This window comes from Marmota monax, unplaced genomic scaffold (genome assembly GCF_021218885.2).
Source record: "Marmota monax isolate L192 unplaced genomic scaffold, Marmota_monax_Labrador192_F-V1.1 WCK01_AAM20220418_F8-fsc00006, whole genome shotgun sequence".
In the NCBI taxonomy this organism is placed as follows: domain Eukaryota; kingdom Metazoa; phylum Chordata; class Mammalia; order Rodentia; family Sciuridae; genus Marmota; species Marmota monax.
In genome coordinates this window covers 20,581,416-20,604,193 of record NW_026693712.1, presented here as the reverse complement: position 1 = coordinate 20,604,193, position 22,778 = coordinate 20,581,416, and the positions used below count along the sequence as shown (strand labels likewise).

Here is a 22,778-nt window from a genome sequence, read left to right as displayed (position 1 = left end):
GATTCCTGCTTAAGTAGCTGAAACCTAGCAACAAAGAAGGGGCTACAGGTGTAGCTCAGTGGTAAAGCATGCATAGGTCCTGGTCCCATCCCCAGAAAACCTGGCCCATTTCCCCCTCTCCCTGCAAAAAGAAAGTGGTATCAGTATCACAAAGAAAGTCATCTGTCTTTTCAAATATAGCCCTGGGTAGCCCAAAGGTTGATTCTCACATATATACACAATTAATAAACTAGAGACCTAACCCTAAGATACAAAAGGATAGACCTTCTAGAATTAAGGAAATTTATCAGAACTTACTTTAGTAGAATGTAGTAAAAGGAACTATTGCCAAGACAGGCTCTGAAATATTTCTGCTCCATGGTCCCACAATTTCATCACCTCATAGTCATCAGGGGAAGAGGTAGGATTGACTGCACTCAATTGTTTGGGTAAATGAATAGGAGGAGCCCCCCAAAAGAGAGTTCTTCTATGATTATTAACACCTTGGGGAGGAAAGCAGGGCACAGAGTGATGTCTCCCTGACAGATGAAGGCACGGTAGCTCCAAGGGATAGGTGACTTGCCTAGGTTGTTCCAGTCTACAAGACTCTGAGAAATGGTCCCTAATCAGGAAGAGACCAACTGACTTACAGAGGAAATGAACCTCAAGGGTGGGAGAACAGCTTCAGCCTTCTGCCTGTCAGGGAGGGAAGAAGGGCTGGGCAGGGGCGGGACTTCATGGAAGGTTTTGGATTGAGTCCCTCCTCCCTAATCCCCTATTGGGTCAGTGACTCCTGCAGCCCTGCCAGTGAGGAACAAATGAGAAGGGCTGTTGATTTTTTCCCCCTTGGCCATTCAGAATTTGCCCACATAAATACTGAGTAAGACTCTGCTCACTCCTCACTTCTCTGCACTTGGCCCTGAGCTGGACCCGGTTCCCTGAGGGTAGGCAGGGCCATGAGGGACCTGTTCATGCTGTGGGTAACCATGGAAATATGCTGTGCTACCTTTGGTGCCTCTGCCTGGTAAGTCCCTTCCCTTACTCTTTGCTCCCCTCCAAGAAAGTCCCCCGTTATCTCATCCCATTCACCTCTGCCTCACTTTTTCTTTTTTGATAGGTCAGTGAATAATTTCCTGATAACAGGCCCCAAGGTAGGATGGTCTCTGACTCCTGTTTTTTTTTTTTTTTTTTTGCCCTTGGGGTTCCTAAGGGAAATCTTCTGGGGGAAAAAAAGAGGGTTGGGAGAGACACTGCCAGACCCCTTCACCCAGAGACCCAGAATTGTTTTCTTAGTGGAGAACTCGCCCATTGGAGTCATCCCTGCTCCCCCAACCCCAGATGACCTGTGCTGGGCAGAAGCTCACAGCCCTTTTCCCCTGCCCAGGCCTATCTGACCTATACTACCAGTGTGGCCTTGGGTGCCCAGAGTGGCATCGAGGAGTGTAAGTTCCAGTTTGCTTGGGAACGCTGGAACTGCCCTGAAAATGCTCTGCAGCTCTCCACACACAACAGGCTAAGAAGTGGTAAGTCTGTATAAGAGCACACCTGTTCAGAGGGTGCCTGTGCATGGAGGTGGGCTTGCAGCATTATGTAATGTGTGTGCTCAGAGAAATGAGAAAGTGACTGGTGATCTGTTGACCTGCCATTTCCTTGCTGTGACCTTGAGTGAGTTGCTTTCCCTCTCTCAATCCCAGTTTTGTCATTTGAGTCTGTAAGACCGGCTCTATTTAGCCAATCTAAGGGTTGAATGAGGTAGGCAGAGGTGTCTCACAGCATACGTAAGAAATTATGTTTTTAGTGCATACCTGTATTTGTGTGTTTGTACATAATTCACCAATTTACATGAAATAAAAATGGGGAAAGGGGTCTTTATTTGCAGCCCCTGGGGGAGTTTTACATCTGCCTAATTCTCTTAAAATCCTAGCAACAGTGAAGCTGAGAGATCACATTGAGTTTTGCCTCAGGTGGGCTGCATGTACGTGTGTGTGTGTGTGTGTGTGTTTATAACTGTGTGCAATAGTTTTCATAAAAGTAATTTTTGTAGAAACAATAGAGTTGCCTGAGAAGGGTTGAGGGGAAAGGTAATAAAGAAAATGGGAGTGGAAGAACTAACTTCTCAAGGGGTAAACAGATAGAATATAGATAAGTGGAAACGAAATGTGATGGTGTTTGTGAAGAGTTTAGCAAGATAAGAGCTCAGTAATAGCAGCCACAATGATTATGATTATTATAGGAACATAGCTTTGAGGTCAGAAAGAATAGGTCCTCTCTGTCTCTGTCTCTGTCTCTCTCTCTTGTTTTTGTTGTTGTTGTTTGTTTGTTTGTTTTGGTGGGGATTGAACCCAGGGGCACTTTACCACTGAACTATATCTCCAACCCTTTTTATTTTTTTATTCTGAGACAGAGTCTTGTTAAGTTGCTTAGGGTCTAGCTAAGTTGCTGAGGCTGACCTCAAACTTGCAATCCTCCTAACTCAGCTTCCCAAGTCTCTGGTCTGAAAGCCATGCTCCACTATACCCAGACCTTCTCTCTTTCCTAAGCTAGCCTTGTGGACATGAGCCTCACTGCCCACAGATCAGCAACTGTGGCTAGAAGACAGAGGTCCAGACTGGACTTCAGTTTTTCTTTTCTTTCTGGTACCGGGGATTGAATCCAGGGGTGCTCAACCACTGAACAATATACCCAGCCTTTTTTATTTTTTACTTAGATACAGGGTCTTGCTAAGTTGCTTAGGGTCTCACTAAGTTGCTGAGGATGGCTTTGGACTTGCAATCCCCTTGCCTCAGCCTCCTGAGTCTGGATTACAGGCATGTGCCATGATACCTGGCTCTAGGCTGGACATCAGGAGAGCAGTGTCCTGATCCCAACACCACAACTGGAGAGTGGTCTTGGTCTCATCATTCTATCTCTTGGTTTCATCTTCCCCATCTGTAGCATGGGGATGACTGGATGAAGTGAAGAGGTTAGAAAGACTTGCATCATTTTCCTTAGGAGAAGAGCATCTTCTCAACCCAAATGAGGCGGGGGGCAGGGAGAGCAAAAGAGCATTGTGTTTTCAAAGCCTCTGCTTTGGGTTATCAGCCCAAGCTTCTAGTCATTTCCCTTTTTCTCTCCAAAGCCACCAGAGAGACTTCCTTCATTCATGCCATCAGCTCTGCCGGAGTCATGTACACCATCACCAAGAACTGTAGCATGGGTGACTTTGAAAACTGTGGCTGTGATGAGTCAAAAAATGGAAAAACAGGTAAAAGTTGGGTTTTTCAACAGGGGTGAGGAGAGGTGAGGAGCTGCAGAGCAGAGCTCAGGCTGAAGTCTTCCAGGGAAAGGCTGAGGGACACAGGTCATCAAACCCCTAGACTTCAGCACCCCCCACCCCAAGTCATGGGAGCTCCTGGACCTAGACTCTCCTGAAAGATGAGTCTTGGTCCATGAGTCCACAGATTGGCAAGTATCTCTAAAACTAACAAAGACTGGAATGAGAAGACCAAAGAGAGTTTAAAGGTAGCCCTGGTATTGGAATGATTTGTCCATAACCCAGAGCTACAAAACTGTTTTCAGACCACATAAGAAACTTACCCAAATTTGTCACTTATTAGGGAGAAAAATGACTCTTAAGACCACTATGGAATAATGGTATGGAATTCCAGAATGTTTGAGCTTCTATTAACCTTTGAGATCATCTGGACTGGCCCCATGCACCTACGTTTATTGTGGGCATTGAAGACTTATTTCTTAGAGCTGGGAAATGCCATAAGTTGGCTTTGGGAACAGGACTCCCCTCATTTTCCCCAAGCACCTTCATTTCCCTCTTTCACCTTTAGTTGAGCACTACCCTCTCCTAGGGTTCGTGGGGATGATTTGGCTGTGTCAGTCAAAAAGACTGACTCTTCTCCCTGCATACAGCAGGGAGCTGTATGCAGAATTTATTCTTTCCTTATGTGTAGGAGGCCATGGCTGGATCTGGGGAGGCTGCAGCGACAATGTGGAATTTGGGGAAAGGATCTCCAAACTCTTTGTGGACAGTTTGGAGAAAGGGAAGGATGCCAGAGCCCTGATGAATCTTCACAACAACAGGGCCGGCAGGCTGGTGGGTATAGGAGTCAGCCAATGTTGGCAACAGCTTCACATCTGCACAGCACTTCACAGTTTACCAAGAACTGACATACCCTTGTTTCATCCTCATAACCATCCAGCACAACTGAGACAGCTATCCCATTCTCTGGATGACAAAGCCAATTTTAAGTCCATACTGAATGACTTGTCTGCACCAATACAGTTAATAAGCATAAGAGCCAAGCAATGAACTCAGATCTATCTATAAGGCTAGTTCTCTCATCACTAAACCTTGTATTAGGCCCTCTCCATAGTCAGATTTCTGGGAACACAGAACAATACAGAATCAAGGCCTTGCTTCGATGACTTAAAATTTTAATCACTTTAACTGTTTGTTCTAGGACATTAATAGCAGTTTATTGTGTCCTAAAGTCTGGATTGTGAAGGATTGGGACTATCTAGGCTTCAGAAGTTGGGGAGGGAGGGCATCTATTGTCCCTATTTCTGGTAGAGTATCAATCTCTAGTATATTCTAAACTTGAATCTAGTTTAGAATATTCTAGAGTAGCAATCTCTAGTATATTCTAAACTTGGACTTATAGCCAAAATCATAGAAATTTCCTTGTGGACCTGTACCTAGATGTTCTGGTTGCTCAGGGCAGAAGGAAAAGGTTTTCAAGACAAGTAGAACTGTGGGTAATTACTTGCCTTGGTGTGTAAAGATTCAGATTCTAGGAGCTGCCTTCCTTCTGAGAGAGGGTCAGGATGGAAAATCCAAACCACCACAAATACTCTAGTTCCCCACTTCCAGATGATTACAGTGTCAAAGATCATATTTTCCTCTATAATTTATAAAGTATTCTTTGACCCTGATTTTATTTTTTATTCATTTATTTATTTTGGTACTGGAGATTGAGCCCAGGGCATTTACCACTAAGTATCTTATTCAGCTCCTTTTAATTTTCTGTTTTGAGATAGGGTCTTGCTAAGTGGCTAAGGGCCTTGTTAAGTTGCTGAGGCTAATCTTGAACTTCTGATCCTCCTGCCTCAGCCTCCTCCGCTGTTGGCATTACAACTTGTACCACCACACCTAGCTCCCGACCCTATTTTATTCCATTTTTATCCCAGTTGGGCAGGTAGAGAAATATGATCTACAAATGATGGAGTTGGGCCTGGGGTTTTTCCTGACTCCAGTAACCTTCTCAACATTTGCCTGACTCTTCACCAGAATCACCCAAGATGATTTAAAGTACCAGGTCCTTAAATCTGAAAACATCCTCATTGGAAAAATCTGAGGTATGGCCCAAGAACAAATATTTTTATGATGCTCCCTAATAATCCTCTAAAGCCAAGAAGCGCGCGCGCGCACACACACACACACACACACACACACATATATATATATTTGTAGATGGACACAATACCTTTTGTTTTATTTGTTTGTCTTTATGGGTGCTGAGGATTGAACCCAGAGCCTCACATATGCCAGGCAAGCACTCTACCACTGATCCACAATCCCAGTCCCTAAAATATTCCATTTAATTGCTAACCATTGGTCTTCCCTTGCCAGAGCCATTCTCTCTTTTGTTTTCTCTCTGTGAAGGCAGTAAGAGCTACGATGAAACGGATCTGCAAATGCCACGGCATCTCAGGGAGCTGCAGCATCCAGACATGCTGGCTGCAGCTGGCTGACTTCCGGGAGATGGGAAACTACCTAAAGGCCAAGTATGACCAGGCACTGAAAATTGAGATGGATAAGCGGCAGCTAAGGGCTGGGAACAGCGCTGAAGGTTGCTGGGCTCCCACTGAGGCCTTCCTTCCTAGCATAGAAGCTGAGCTGATCTTTTTAGAGGAATCTCCAGACTACTGTACTCGCAATTCCAGCCTGGGCATCTATGGCACAGAGGGTCGTGAATGCCTGCAGAACAGCCACAACACATCTAAGCGGGAGCAACGCAGCTGTGGGCACCTGTGCACTGAGTGTGGGCTGCAAGTGGAAGAAAGGAGAACTGAGGCCGTGAGCAGCTGTAACTGCAAATTCCAATGGTGCTGCACCGTCAAGTGTGACCAGTGTAGGCATGTGGTCAACAAGTACTACTGCATGCGCTCCCCGGGCAGTGCTCGGGCCCGGGGAAAGGGGAGATCCTGATAACACCCTACATGAACTGATTTGCTCAGTTGCATGACAGTGGAGGGTGACACCTCTTCTCTCTTGGAGAGAGTAGACTGGAAAACAATTGGACAATCACAGGGATATCTGTGGTCCTCATGATATCTGCTACAGATGGGGAAATGGAGGCCCAAGATTATACAGCATATTGACAGAGTTGATATTAAAACCTGGGCCTCCTCCTAACTTGGGCAGACCCAATCTTTCCTGCAAGTTACTTCCTGGTATTTGTCCCTGTACTTATTATGCAGCTTGCTAAAATGGGAATTTGGGGGAGTCCATATCCAGAGGAACCCTCGAAGTATTTATTCCTACAAGTTTTAGGCCATATCCAGCCCAACTGTGCTGCTGGGAATCAGAGAAAATAGAAGCAAAAACTTAAAAGAGTTCAGTTCAGATCCCAGAAGGAGCAACCTTCTGCCACTGTGGCTAGGTCGAGAAAGACCAACTGCAAATTCCTGCAGATATATGAGGCAGAGGCTGCCTATTTCCTACTGGAAGGTTTTTAGAATGTTGATTTTTTTTCACCTGAGTATGCACTTTTTAAGTTCTCCTCACCCGAGCCTAGGGAAATCAGGAGGGCTTTTTCAGCTCACAAACCATTCTGGTATCAAGGAGAGGGAATGGTCACAGTAAGTAGACAGGTGACTTTCATTTATCAGACAAAGATCTATAAGAGAGACTTTCTCCAGAGAGCTATAAAACATCTATTTTGCCATTGTTCCAGATTGGGAACTCAACTACATTTTGTAAAAAATGTTTCTAGGATACATCCAACTGAGACCTTTTACTACTCCCCTTGATAACCTTGGGACCAGGAAGGGAATTGGAACCCTGCTTCTGTTTCCCAATTCAGCAGGCTAATGGAGGAAGCTAGAAATATCCAACTCCCTTGATTCCAATTTTGACAGATAATAAAATTGAGATCCAGGCACTGGCCAATAGAAAAACAATACAGACTCACAGATTTACAAGGTGTTATTTTAATACCCCCCTAAGTAATTTGGGCACTAAAGTAGCCCTTTGAACTTGGACTGTATTCAAAGTGTGTTTGCTCCCTTAACTTGAGCTTCCTAGGTTGTCTATGCACCAAGGGGGGGGGGCAGGGCAACTGACTAGGAAACTTGTGGATTCTACTTTCCTCATTTGCATTTCTACGTCTTTCTCCACTGGTAATTTTTGGAGGAGGGGTAGTTTCCCATGAAGAGCCCTAGGGGCTCAGCCACTGGTTTCCTAAATCTGAATTTAGGAAATCTCTTGGGAATCACTCCTGTCTGCGAGGGCCTGGTAGCCTGCAGGGAGGTTGAATAAACAAGTAAAAGGATGATCAAAAAGAGTAGAGGGGAGGGGGGATAGTAGAGGATAGGAAAGGCAGCAGAATACAACAGACACCAGTATGGCAATATGTAAATCAATGGATGTGTAACTGATGTGATTCTGCAATTTGTATACGGGGTAAAAATGGGAGTTCATAACCCACTTGAATCAAAGTGTGAAATATGATACATCAAGAACTATGTAATGTTTTGAACAACCAACAAAAAAATGTAAAAAAAAAGAGTAGAGAAACACTCCCAGCTTCTTGTTTTAAATTAGAAAATCATTTAAATGTTTTACAGTAAGATAAACCATTTAAATCATGGCCCTATAGTGGAATTTTAACCCTAAAATAATTTTCTTGAAAAATCTTTAGTAACATGATATTAACAAAGATGATTACTAAATAGCATGTATATGATGAATCCAATTTGTTTTTAAAAATATAAAAATATTTGCCATCATGTAATAGTAAATTTGAGTGGTTTATTCATTCTTCTGCTTTTAAAAATTTATACATGTGCCTACAATAAACAAATATTTTTGTCATCAGAAAGAATTAGTTTCATTTTTTAAATACCTCAAAATAAAGGTCTTCATTTATTTTTAAGTGATAAGGAAAGTGACATTTTCATTCAGCGAATGGGCATCTCAACAGAAAACATAGCCCTAAAATTCCATTCTGGTCTCTATTGCATCTAGTGCATTTAAAACTACTACAGATGTCAGAGACCAGAGACAAGGAGAAATCCATAAAATTGCAGCCTGTGTCAAGGACATGGAAGACTTCCTCTATGTCCCCGCTTCCAAGGAAGGTTAAAAAACTCAGCAGCAATGACAAAGTAAGAAAGTGTGTATAGGTGTATATGAGCTATGGTAGAAGAAGGGGGAACTGGAGAAAAACTAAGAGCAATATTTTTGAAGAAATTGGCAGACAAAAGTAAAGATCATTTCCCTGGGGCTTAGAGAAAAAATAAAAAACAAAAACATAAAATTATCTGGCCCTGAGGTTAAACCCTCAATAAACATGGATGCCAAAGTAGCTACCCTGAAACTTAAGTCATGACACTGTGCAGAAGAAATGAGCAAACTGGATTTTCTCCCATATTCCTAACAGAATCTCTATCCAAAGAACTCAGGCACCTGGTGCTTGGACATTTTCCCCAGGACTTTGCTGACATAGTCAAATAATTTTAAGGGAGATTTTCAGAAACAAAACCATCCCCCCACTGTCCTGTTGAAATGCTCATTGTAGGAGACACAAACCTTATTTATACTGTGGAATTATATCAGTAATTTTCACCAAGAAAACCCAGAGAAGCCAGGCATAATGGTGCACACCTGTAATCCCAGCTACTTGGGTGGCTGAGGCAAGAGGATCATTACTTTGAAGCCCACCTGGGCAACTTAGCAAGACCTCGTCTCAAAATAAAAAATAAAAAGGGCTGGAGATATTGCTCAGTGGTACACCACCCCTGGGTTCAATCTAGTAACACAAAACAATTAAAAAAGAAAAGAAAATCCAGAGCAATGGGAATTCCTTGAAAAATTTGCCTGATGCTCCCCAAAGCTTATAGTTTCCTAGTCTCTTCTTTCAAGCATCTCTCATCCTCATCCATCTTACCTTCAGAGCAATCAATCACACCAACCAACCTTCTCACTTGAATCTTGGGCCACAACCTAAAGGAATTTAGATTTCTCTACATCCATCATGTTCCTGTCAGGGATTCATTCCAAGGCAATACAGCATCATTCAGATTCATTAGTTACAACCCTACGCCCCTTCCCTTTTGGCTCATCCTTAACAAGCTGCTATCATTAAGGTGACAGAACAATAAAACCCCCTATTTTCAATAGGTTCAGGGCCCAAGACAGGCTGATTTGCCACAGTTTGATGGTAGATCTTGCAAAAGGGATCAATTTAATGAGGGAAACTTGTCCAGAAGTCTATCATATTTCAGTAAACCCAGGAACTGCCTCACTTCACCTGGAAAATGGACAGACTCCTGTAGTTTCTCAATCTAAACTAGAAAATATGCTTATGCTTGCCAGGCCCCCCAAGCTTCTTCTTTCTTGACTTGTGTTCTTCCTCCTTCCCATCTGAATGTTGATGCAGGCAGAATTAGGGACTCCCAGGAAAACCTTGAAAACTGTCCCAGAGTCTCCTATGGTCTGCTACTGATCTCCTCACAGCTTGCCAGTTGGTAATCATAAGGCAGAAGGGGAACCACAGTGGAAAGGGAGTGATTGAGTGCCAGGCATGACCAAAGTGCCAGGTGCTTAATAGATACATATTATCTCCTTCAATCCTCAGAACAATCCAATTACTCCATTAAATCCCAAATCTTCAATTCTGTTAATATTTTAACAAAATTGACATAAGTGCATTAAAATAGGTTGGAAATTATTTAAAGTTTATATATTATTGTATTAGTATTATTATGTAATGTAATGTGATTATATAATTGTATTATCATATAATTATATATTTTATACTATATTTAAGTTTTTGTAGGTGTTTCACATTTGCGGCCATGGGAAAAAATGAGTTCGAGTTATGAAAATCAACAAATTAAAGAATAAAAGTAAATAATTAAATTTTTAAAAATAAAAATAAAAGAATTACAAAAAAGAGTTATAAGTATCAGGGACTGGGATGTATAGATGAGAGATCTCCTATTAGCATATGAGAAACCCTAAATTCAATGCCTGGCACACACACACCAAATAAAGTTTAAAAGTTACAATTATTCCCCTCTTGTTATTGAGGAAAATGTCTCAGAGAGGGTAAAGCACTTCAATGTAAAATTAACACAAGGCAGTGGATTTGAATTCAGATCTGTCACCTCATAAATTCAAATTCTTTCTTTTACAACCATTTACACTCTAGGAGCCCAGAGTCTCTGGCATCCTGACAGTTTTGTGGAAGGACTACCATTCATATGCAGTGAAAGGTGTCAGTTTCCTCCCTCTTCTGCAAGTAATAGAGTCTTATTTCTCAGCCCTTCACCAGAATGAAGAACCCAACTTTTGATTTGCAAAGGCCTTCGTTAGAATGATAAAGCAGATAGCCTGGCTCCTGCTGACTTGGGAGGGCAGAATCCTGGTTCTCCAGGGGGTACTCAAAGTAAAAAGCTAACCATTATGGTCTACATTAAAGGTCAAAGTTTCAAGAGGAGGTGTCAAGACAGGGGTGTTTATTTTAGAGGACACATAGGAAAAAAACAGGATCCAGAGGAAAATACATAAGTTTCTAACCCAAAATGAATTCACAAACTATTCATGTTTCCCACTGATGCCGAAAGACCTGGGTTGAGAGAAAATGAAATGAAAGCAAGGACCAGGGCAAGGGCTTTTAAGAAAGGTTGAAGATCTTCAGGTAGAAAGAGAGCTCTTAACCATTTAATTTCACTGCTGTCCCTACACAGGAGGAAAGCTAGGCCTGGAAGAGAAAAGCATCCTGCCCAGTATCCCTAAGGGAGATGGCAGAGATTAGTCTAGACTCCAGGGCTCTGGGCAATCTACCTGATTGTTGGTTTGCCTTTCTCAAGATTACAAGAAAGGGATGAGGGAGTTAGGGCAAGGATCTGTGAGGCCTCAAACTGCATTTGCTCAGTGAGGGAGTAGGGAGATTACAGGTAGAGGAAGTGGTGATGTGAGTAGGAAGTGGGTGGGATATGATGTGGAAAGGACTTGTGTCACCCCAGATGTCAGACACTATCTGAGGATAAAAACGGTGATGAAGAAACAGCAACCAAAGGAAAAGTTTAGCTGAGTGTGGTGGCACCGGCCTGGAAGCCCAGTGACGCAGGTGGATGGCAAGTTTAAGGCCAGCCTCAGCGATTTGCAAGACCCTTTCTCAAAAAAAAATATCTAAAAGAACTGGGGACGAGCTGGAGTTATGGCTCAGTGGCACAGTGCTTGCCTGGCATATGTGAGACCCTGGGTTCAAGCCTCATCGCTGCATATAAATAAATAAATAAAATGAAAGATCTATTGATAACTAAAAAAAAAAGCTCAGTGTTAAAGGACACTTGGGTTTGATCCCTTCTACCAAAAAAAAAAAAAAAAAAAAAAGCGGGGGGAGAGATTATTTCACTAGAACTCAGAGAAAATAACAAAAACATAATTATCTGACCCTGAGTTTAATTCCTCAGTAAATATAAATGCCAAAGTACCCATTTCCATGTTCCTTTCAGAGTCTCAGGTACCTATACAGACCTGTGGCGGGATTTGTTGATCTTGAGAAAGTCATTTGCCATTTCTTTTCCAGGAACTTCTTGCAGTCCAGAAGAAATCACTTGATTCAGCTACCTGCTTAAGAGAAGAGTTCCTCAACTAAGGCCAAAGGAAGAAAAGCATACCTTGCTCCCTGTTTGAAAGAAAATGAAACCATCACAGAGGGGAAAGGGAGACCGTCCGTCCCTTCCTTGGACAAGTACTTATATCTCTTTGCTCATGTCTACTCTGAAATACTCTCACTATTATCTGTTGAGCCTGCCATCTTTTTTTTTTTAATATTTTTTTAGTTGTAGATGGGCACAATATCTTTATTTTATTTCTTTATTTTTATGTAGTGCTGAGGATCGAACCCAGTGTCTCACATATGCTAGGCAAGCACTCTACCACTGAGCTACAATCCCAGCCCCAAGCCTGCCATCTTCTAGGAGCTCACATTATGGCTTCAAGGCCTTCAAACACTCCTATTCTCCAAGTAAAATATCTCCAAGTAAAATACTCTAGTTTTTCACTATTTTTCTCTTTTCTCTACACTTTCCTCAGATGCACTGACATCAGATTTCTACAAGGAGTTAGATGGGGCATGAACCAGATAACCTTCCAAACCCTTGACTACTATAATTTTATCTTATGTTTCTGAAAAATCTACTTATTCTTAGCTACCATAGAGTTTTTCTTTTTTTTTTTTTTTTTAAACCTAGGGGCACTTACCACTGAGCCACATCCCCAGTGCTTTTTATTTTTTTGAGACAGGATCTCGATAAGTTGCTTAGGACCTTGCTAAATTGCTGAGCATGGCTTTGAACTTGCAATCCTCCTGCCTTGGCCTCCCGGGCCCCTGGGATTACAGGCTACCATGCCTGGGCATCATAGAGCATTAATTGCCCACTTGTACTTTTTCATAGCTAAAGTCCATTTTTAACCCCTTCCATTCCAACCAAGCAACCTTGATTCTCAGCTCCCTCAGCTCTGATTGACCCATCAGAGTGACCTCAATCATTAAGGTCCTCCTCCTGTGCTGGAGGCCTGTAGTGGTACCAGGACAAGAACATGAAACTGACAATCAGGGCACTCAATCCCATGATTCACAAGTGGGTATACTTGTGCATGGTCTAGCACTCCTTTATCAGATAGCTTTTGGCCTGGATTAAGGCCTTTTCCCCTGCTTTGGAACCTGGATAGGCCCCAACTCCAAGCTTCCCTCGACTTCCACTTTCTTTGCTTCACTCCAGGCTTAGCCTACTTCAAAACCTCTCTCCTATCTATTCTTCTCAACTTCAGCTGCTCCTAGTTATTCCAATGGCGGCTCCTTGCTGTGTTCATGAAAAGTTGTCACGTCCTCATATTCTCAACATTGACCATAATTTATCAGCTAATTTTTTATTCTTCTGATTTTGCCCACTTTTCCACTCAAGTTGAACTATTTTCAATAACTTTACTATTGGACATTTCCTCACCCCTCTCAGCACCCATCTAGGCTACCTGGGTGGCTTGCACTTATTTATTTATTTATTTTCAGTACTAGGGATCAAATCTAGGGCTTTGTGCATACTAAGCAAGCACTCTGCCACTGAACTACATCCCTAGTCCACCTCATGTTTTTCTTCTCTGTATATGTATTTACCCTTCTGCATTTTTGCCATGTTATGACAGTATGAGGTACTTGCCAGATGTAGTGCCCAATCTTGGATTTATAGCCTCCAGAACCAAAACTAAATAACTTTTTAAAATAAATTACTCAGTCTCAGGTATTCTGTTATAGCAATAACAACAACAAAACAGACTAAGGTGCTTTCTATATATTCATTTGGTCTGCTCTTCTTTTTGGGGGGTGGGGCAAGGGACTGGAATCACACTTTTTTTTTTCTTTTTTTGGTACTGGAGAATAAATCCAGGATCCAGGGGCACTTGCCATTGATCTACATTCCCAGCCCTTTTTATTTTTTATTTTGAGACAGGGCCTCACTAAGTTGCTTAGGGCCTGGCTAAATTGCTGAGACTAGCTTTGAACTTGGGATCGTCCTGCCTCGGCCTCCCTGGGATTACAGGCTTGCATCTCTGCGTCTCTTAATGAACTTTCCCAATTTTATTGCTTTCTTCCTCAACTCCATATTCACAAAGTTATGACAGTTCCTTTGCATATAACATTTCTACCTGACTTCTGTGTCCCAGTCGTGGCCATTTCCCTCCTTGAAATGCCTTCATCCCATCTACTGCTTCTCCAACTCCAAATACTCTCTTAAAGTCTATCTGCTTCTTGAAATTGACTTCCATTTATCTGACAGACTCTATATTTCATTCTCTATGTTAGCTAGGCATTATGTATTTTTTATGTCTCAACAATAGGGCTGACAAGTCCCTTCCTTGGAGATAAGACTGCGTTATCCCTTATGGAGTTTCTGTAGCCTCCAGAATATTTTTCCAGTGGTGGGTGATTAGAGCTTGCCCAACACAAAACTGATTTTGCCCAATGGTGGTATGAGTATACATGTCAAAGAACTCAGAGCTAGAGAAGGAAAGCAATTTGTCCAAGGCCACTTGGCTTATTAAAGGTCAAATTGAGGCTATACTTCAGGCCTCCTGATTCCAAATTTAAGTAACCCTTAGGGGTGTTCAAGTAACACCTCTCTGTTTCGGGTGATTTCATAGTAACTTCAGGACCAAACTGTGGGACAGTAACTAAGAGAGGTAAATGCTATAGGAGAAGTGAGATACGCTATGGCGAGTTAAGGGAAAGGGGAAGGAATGAGAAGAACATATGATTCTTAAACACACCATTACCATCTAAGCCCCCCACTCAAAGGAAAAGGTCAGCCCATTATCCCTTCTATACTACTTCTTGCCACTTGTATTCCTTCTCCTCTTCCTTGTTATCCAGTCCACCGAGATAGTTTCTGAAGTCATAAGAATAAATAAAGTTTCCAAAGAAGAAGAGTAGGAAGTGAAGGGAAAAGGACATAGGTCCAAACCCTGGGGAGCCCCTTGATGTCCACAACTGTCTAATGAGAAAGCTGAGCAAATGAACCTCTTTCTGATTCTGGGACTAGATAGGTATAGACTTGCTGGCAGATGAAGGAATAGAGAGCTAACCTGGGGGATTTGTGCCTCCCCATCAATTTATTCACTCACTAGATGCTTTCTATGGGCTGGGGACTATTCTAGGTGCCTCCAAAGTACATAAAGATGAAGGAACATAGTTCCCCCCAATCAAGAAGGAAAGCACACATTGCAGTGTGCTCAACATTCTAACAGCCATGTACACAAGGGCAGTGGGAACTCAGGGATGAAAGCTACCAATATCTGTCTGCCTGGCCCAGAATTGAAGCAAAGTTCACCCAAGTGGTGAGGATGCTCTGAAGCCAGAATGGCTTTTCCTTCTCTGCTTATTATTTATTTATTTATTTTTAAACAACCCTTGTACTTCCTAGGGTTAAGGTAGAATAGTGACAGGTTGGTGGGAATAAAAAGAAGGCTTTTGGTTCTCTGTTGACAACAGAGAACAGCCCTTTCCAATGAGCCTTAATCAATCAGGTGTGAGGTGGGGGTGGGCATTAGAGGAAAAAGTGGAAGAAGAGAGTGGTTTATTGCTGTTCACAATGAAAGCAATAAAATGGTTTGCACTGAGCTGCATAAGGGTCATAATCAGTATGATAAGCTATCATTTAACATGAGGAGGAAATTGAAGTTTCATTTCCTCACTTTTGTGGCACCCCTTGAATTGGGTTGATGACACCATTCAGTCAGCCAGCATGAGGCCTGCCTTACCAATTTTGTTTTGCAAAACAAAGCCAGTCACGGTCAAACTCAGTTGGTCAACTCCATAGATTAACATGAGAGGCCCCTAGAAAGCAAGGCAGCTGGGATAGCTCTGGTTGGGAAATGATGGGTTAATCCCAGGCCAGCTTGGCAGGGAGCTTCATAAGAGTACCCTCCCTCTCTCACCAGTATCCTGGGGTTGACTCTAATCTCCACAGTTTGAAGGACAGGCCTGGGTTGAGGATGTGGATGCATTTCCCCATTGTGTCATAAAATTCTACTCAACTTGATTGTTTTCAAACCTGGCCAGTATTTGTAAGAGGATAGTTGTGGGGGGTAGGGGGATGGACAAACAAAAACAAAAAACCAAAATGACAATAACACAAAATTTCTTTCAAATCTTGGCCTACTAATTAGGAATACCTACACAAGCAACACAATTTAAGAAAACACTGAAAAAAAAAAAAACTGTTTAAAAGCTGGGCTTGGTGATGCACAACTATAATTCTACCAACTTGGGAAGCTGAGGCAGGAGGAGTTCACATGTTGAAGGACAGACTGGACAATTTAGTAAGACTTTGTCTCAAAATAAAAAATGAAGGGCTAGTATTGTGGCTCAGTGGTAGAGTGCTCGCCTAGCACGGGTGGGACCCAGGTTCGATCCTCAGCACCACATAAAAATAAACGCATTGTGTTGTGTCCATCTACACCTAAAAAATTAATAAATAAATATTTTATTTATTTATTAATAAAATAATCCAGGCAGGCCCTAAAGGCACCCCATCCTGCTTTAGAAAAAAAAATGAAACGGGCTGAGGATATAGCTCAGTAGTAGAGTACTTGCCTAGCATGTGTGAGAGCCTGGGTTCAATCCCCAATAGCACAAAAAAAAAAAAAGAAAGAAAAGAAGAGCTGGGCGCTGTGGGTGGCACATACCTGTAATCACAGCAACTCTGAAGGCTGAGGCAGGAGGACCACAAATTCAAAAAGCCAGTCTCATCAACTTAGTGAGGCCCTAAACAACTCAGTGAGACCCTGTCTCAAAAAAAGAAAAAAGAAAAGGGCTGGATACGAGACTCAGTGAGTAAGCACCCCTGGGTTCAAACCCCAGTACCAAAAGAAAAGAGAGCAAGAAAGACAAAAAAATAAAATAAAATAAAATAAAAAATCTGTGATCATCAGCTATGAAAACCAGTAGGATAAACTGAATAAAAACCCCAGGTTCAGGGGCCGGGGTTGTGGCTCAGTGGTCGAGAACTTGCCTAGCATGTGTGAGGCACTGGGTTCGATTCTTAGCACCACATAGAAATAAAAATAAAGGTCCATTGACAACAACAACAACAAAAACCCCAGGTTCTACTCTACTATTGATTATACATAGTAAGTAAATAAATTCATTACACGAGTGAACTTGGTTTATATTCAACATTAGTTAGCTTAGTGAGAAAAACAAGAAGTATCTTATGTCTGTGATAAAGCACCATGAAGTAGTATAAAGACTTTTGAACCAAATATAATTGAATGTTGTAGGGAGGAAAAATAGCTTTCCCTCACCCAAATTATGTGTTCATGGGTGAGGCCCCTATAAGAAAAGAGAGTTCAAAATCCTGATTCCATTAATTACAGATAAGGCCTCTAGATCAAATCACTCAACCTCTGAGTTATTGTGAGAATTACATAACATAAATGAAAGTGCTTAACACAGTGGTTGGCATATAATAGGTAGTAACAGCTAGTAATCCTTCCTTTAAAGATGGGAATGTAATTCATATATTAAAACATTAACTAAAAATACTAGAGGTAAATAATTTTAAAAAGATAAAAGGAAGTTGGGTGCTGTGGCGAACATCTTTAATCCCAGTAGTTTGGGAGGCTGAGGCAAGAGATCACAAGTTTAGTCAGTCTCAGCAATTTAGTGAGGCCCTAAGCAACTTAGGGAGACCCTGTCCCAAAAGAAAAAATACAAAGGGCTAGAGATGTGGCTTAGTGGTTGTGACCCTGGGTTTAATCCCTAGTATAAAAGAAAAAAGAAAATTATTAGAGGTAAAATATAAAAACTAGCGTTGATTGCTTACTCTGTGCTAGCAAGCACTGTTAACTACTTTTACATATATTATTATGTTCAGCCCTCTCAACAACCCAATACATAGATGAGGAAACTGAGACACTGAGATTAAGCAGTTTTTCACACTATCACACAGCTAGGAAGTCACAGGTTTATGATAAAAACTATTTTGCTGCCACCAAAGGCCAAATGCTAATCCATCTTTTAATGTACCACCCAGTACATTATGTCAAGGGAGTATATTATTAACTGCCAGACAAGTTAGAATTTAAGGATGAGTAGTTCACAAGCAAGAGACAAGCATGTATTAGGGAGAAAAATTATAGCAAATTATCTCTTAGGCTAAGAATTGTATTAGCAGAAAAGAGTAGGAGGGCCTTCCCATGTTTTTGGTGTGGGGGCGTGGGAACAAAAGAAGAGAATAGCTTTTGCACAAGTAGACAGGAATGAGCAAGGTGAGCAAATAGATCATTCTAGCTAGAGCAGAGTTCATAAAGGCAGGTTCTGGAGAAATGCACTTTTTTTTTTTTGGTGGTGCTGGGGATTGAACCCAAGGCTTTTTGTATGGGAGGCAAGCACTCTACCAAGTGAGCTACATCCCGAGCCCAAGAAATGCACTCAGAAAGATAAACACTGGGTCTGGGTCGGGGGTTGTGGCTCAAGCGGTAGTGCGCTCACCTGGCATGTGCAGGGCACTGGGTTCGATCCTCAGCACCACATAAAATAAAATACAGATGTTGTGTCCACCAAAAACTAAAAAATAAATATTAAAAAATTCTCTCTTTCTCTCTCTTTAAAAAAAATTCATTTTATATATTTCACTATATAATCAATAAGTAATTATATATATGTACATATACATATGTACATATATGTGTGTTTGTATACACACTTTATTTTTAAAATATTCATTATTTATTTATTTATGGTCAATATTGGGGATTGAACTCAGGGGCACTCTGTCACTGAAGTACATCTTACCCCTTTTTATTGGCTAAGTTTTCCAGGCTGGCCTCTGGAGACTCCTGCATCACTGGGATTAAAGGTGACATGCTTCATAACTTCTTTTTTTTTCTTTCTTTAGTGCTGGGCATCAAACCCAGAGCCACATGCATGCTAGGCAAACACTCTACCACCAAGTTACATCCCCAGCTCATGCTTCATAATAGCAAAATGGGTACACCAGCTATGTGGAAATCAGGTATATTCCAAACCCACTAATAAGGTGAAGAAAATGATCAAATGATAGCAGGAAAAAAAGATGAGGAGATTTTAAAAAAAAGAACAAAGCTAAAGAGGAAGAAAAATATTATAAGAAAATGCAAGGGCATGGAATCCAGCAAAAAGGCTAGTTTAGATGGCTCAGGAGAGCTGAGAGCCAGGTCTTAGAGCTAGGTAACTATTGAAGGGCCCCAAAGATCATGTGGGGCACATAGAACCTGTAGCAAGCTAGGCAAGAGTCAGGTTTCTTATATACAATATGTATGCAGTAGGGACCTTCTGTTTTAGTGACAGAAAGACGGATCATAATGTGATTTCACCAGTGGAATAATACCCTAATAATTTTACATTTTTACTTAATTTAGAATTTTGTTTCTCACTACCAAGATCACAGTGGTTTCACATATTATATTTTCTCAAATCATTCCAGAGACACATGAAGAAATTAATAATAGTTTTCCTTTTGTTTTAAAATTGTATCTCTAAAAGACACAAACAAGCCAAGTTAAATTAGATCAGAATTTGGGGTTTCTCTTATAAATAGCACTTTATTTTAATTGAGCTTTAAAATAAAAAAAGTTTAAAAAAATCTAAAAATTTTCATCTGGTCTGTCAGTTGTATCCATTGGATGGTTAGGAGTTTGGCATGACTAATTTCTTTACAGTTCATTTACTAAATGACACCATATAAAAGCAAGCACTGCTGAAAAGGATGTGCTTGTTTCCAAATTTCAACTCATTGTAGACTGACTGCATTATATTGGTCCTTGTCTAACCATTTTATGGTGCAAGAAGGCATTAACCACATATATATGTTAAAGACTTCTTGGATTATTCTCACATTGGCAAGAGCCAGAAAGACTAGAGGAAGCCCAGAGAGGTTATTATTCTGGCCACCCAGAAGGATCAGGATTTTATAATCCTGATTAAGATAAGATTTATTAACCATCCTACCCCAAGATGGAGATGCTTATTCTTATAAAATAACTTAACCTTTCCTATCCAACCACTAGATAATGTTTGCTGAAAACTAACCAGCTCCCAGAGTTGAGAATGCTAATTAACTAAGCTCAGTAGGGTTGCTTCAGAATGAAAACAACTGAATATTGAGATTCAAACCTTGAAAATTCAAAGAAGACCCAGAAATTGTGGTTTAGGTTGACATGTTATTGATAGTTTTTCAGGAGTTTTCTCGAGTTCATCTAATTTGTCCAATTTATAGACCTAAAGATGTTTGTAATATCCCCTCACTGTCCTTTTAATATGTGTAAGGTCTGTACTCCTTTGACAACTATTGGGCTGAATGAGTACAACTTGTATGATAGAGAAAAGGGGATTGGGGTTTTTGAGCCTGCTCTGAGAAACTATTTGAAGGCATAATTTTTCAAGAAACATTTCTCCCACCTCAGCCAAGAAATGCAGATGAGGCAAGGGGTGGGGTAGGGGAGAGAAAAAGAAATGGAATTTTTTATGGTCCTAGTGGTGGGGCTGTTGGTCCGATTAGCTGCCCATTTGTCTGCAAGCTGCTTTCTCCTCCCATTCTGTGCTCCCTGCCATCACAGTGCAGCTGCTGCCCAGGAAGCATGAGGAAGAGACTCCCTCTGGAGCTGATGGCAGTGGCACTTGGAAAGTGCTGGCAGGGGGTGGGCTATAAAAAACAATTTGGTCTGGGAACAAAAGGCATCAATCACAGCAGCGTCATCAACCTTTGATTTGGACAGGAGAAGAGAACTTTCTTGAGTCAGAAGCAGAAAAGGAACACTTTATTTAGTCATCTCCTTCTTCTAGTGGACTAAATGGTCTAATTAAATTAATAGGAAAGTTAATGCATTAATTCTGGAGCACCACAAAGATCTCTCTCTCTCTCTCTCTCTCTCTCTCTCTCTCTCTCTTTCTCTTTTTTAGTCATATCCTTTGGTGAAGTAGGATAAAGCTATCTCATTTACAGTCTATATCCGAAGTTGCCAGAGTCACTGAATTCTACATTTAGGAGTTAACTTCTCTGTTAAAGGCCCTCATAAGCCTGGAAGTTTCTTTTTTATTTTATTTTTTTAAAATATTTATTTATTTATTTATTTTAGTTTTAGGCGGACACAACATCTTTGTTTGTATGTGGTGCTGAGGATCGAACCCGGGCCGCACGCATGCCAGGCGAGCGTGCTACCACTTGAGCCACATCCCCAGCCCCTGGAAGTTTCTAACTTAATTAACTTTTTGGAAAGTAATTATGGATCTTAAATGAAAGGTACAAAGTTAGTATAGGAAATATTCTCAGAGAGGAGACTAACATAATAAAGAACCCAAGGAAAACAATTGAAGTTATAGAAGTAGCAAACTGAGAAGAAATGGCCACCTCTTAATCAAAAGTCAAAGCTTAATCTAAATAGTTCTTATAGTTAACTGCCTAAGAAAAGTGATAGTATTTCAGAGTTGGGAAAGTATGTCTCAAGTATCTGTGACACTTTCAAATCATGCTGGTCTACGACATCCTTAACCCAGACAGACAATCTATTGCCTTGGGCTGTCTTCTGATGTAGGCAGTATCTCATTCTTTAAAACTTCCCTAACTAGAAAATGAGGTAGAAATGCCCAGCTAGACATGTATCATATTTCTTGGCCAAGTATATGAAGAAGCCTGGAAAGAAGGGGCCTCTAGATGTTACCTTAGATCTAAGCTTCTAAAGAAGTAGAGAAATATGTAAATTTCCATTTAGTTCTAAATTGCAAAAAAAGCTGCATGTTTGCTTACTTGTTTCTTTGGATCTTTTTAATTTGAATCCTGGAGAAAGAAACTAAATTAAGTGATGTATCTAGCTTAATAAGAATACCACACTATAATTCAGTGTGAGAAAAATGCATTAATGCATCCGTACTTAATGAGAACAAATGTGTGTATAGTACTTTATAAATAATAACATTTACCTGGATATCCTTCTAAATCTGGTACACATATATACTTTTTGTCCTCTCAGAGCAAATGTTCAAACACAGGGCCTCGAGCATGCTAGGCAAATACTCTACCACTAAGCTGCATCCCCAACTCTTTTTATTTAATTTTTAGTTGTAGATGGATACAATACCTGTAATTAATTAATGTATTTATTTTTTATGTGATGCTGAGGATCAAACCCAGTGTCTCACACATGCTAGGTAAATGCTCTACCACTGAACTACGACCCCAGCCTCTGTTCTTACTTTTTATTTTGAGAAAGAATGTCACTAAATTGTTGAGGCTGGCCAAGCATTTGCCATCTTCTTGCCTCAGCTTCTTGAGTTGCTGGGATTATGGTTGTATACCACTGTGCCTGGTATTTACCCCTAAATATTTTAGAGTTCATTACCTAAAAATAATAACATTCTCCTTTTAATAATTTGCAATTATTTCTTAATGTTATCTACTATTTAAATATCTAAATCTCTTTGTCCTCTAAATGTTGTTTATAGTTTTTAATTTGTTTTTTTTTTTGTTTTCTGGTAGTAGGTTGTGCAGCATTCCACCACTGTGTATATCCCCAGTCCATATAGAATTTTTTAAAAAATCATAATCCTGTCAAGATTTACTCATTACATTTAATCATCTTTTTAATATCTTTTAAACTAGAACAGTTTTCCCTATCTCCCCCCTTTTTTTTTTCTTTCTTATTTTTTTCTTAACTGGGGATTGAACCCAGGGGCCTTCTACCATTGAGCCACATCTGCAGTCCTTTTTTTAAATTTTATTTATTTTTAGTTGTAGACAGACACAATACCTTTATTTTGTTTATTTATTTTTATGTGGTGCTGAGGATCGAACCCAGTGACGCACACATATGTGAGGCAAGCGCTCTACTGCTGAGCCACAACCCTAGCCCCATATCTGCAGTCCTTTTTATTTTTTTATTTTTAGACTGAGTCTCACTAAGTTGCTGAAGCTGATCTCAAACTCGCAATCCTCCCATCAGCCTCCTGAGTTGCAGAGATTATGGGCATGTACCATAG

The 22,778-nt window shown here is 40.8% G+C and overlaps 1 protein-coding gene across 1 annotated transcript; it reads left to right on the top strand.

Annotated features, from left to right (window-relative positions):
* The first annotated feature begins 811 nt into the window (after window positions 1–811).
* On the top strand, window positions 812–8,069 carry Wnt8a (Wnt family member 8A). Its single transcript, XM_046460320.2, has 6 exons — window positions 812–1,003; window positions 1,097–1,130; window positions 1,364–1,502; window positions 3,098–3,223; window positions 3,924–4,066; window positions 5,636–8,069. The coding sequence occupies exons 1-6, from the start codon at window positions 936–938 to the stop codon at window positions 6,179–6,181; spliced, it is 1,056 nt and encodes a 351-aa protein (XP_046316276.1). The 5' UTR covers window positions 812–935; the 3' UTR covers window positions 6,182–8,069.
* The last annotated feature ends 14,709 nt before the right edge of the window (window positions 8,070–22,778 follow it).

Excerpts from the sequence above, each read along its gene's own strand:
- Wnt8a (XM_046460320.2), top strand. The coding sequence starts at position 936 with ATGAGGGACCTGTTCATGCTGTGGGTAACCATGGAAATATGCTGTGCT. Across the intron at positions 1,004-1,096 it reads ACCTTTGGTGCCTCTGCCTG|GTCAGTGAATAATTTCCTGA; the intron begins GTAAGTCCCTTC and ends CTTTTTTGATAG. Across the intron at positions 4,067-5,635 it reads ACAACAGGGCCGGCAGGCTG|GCAGTAAGAGCTACGATGAA; the intron begins GTGGGTATAGGA and ends CTCTCTGTGAAG.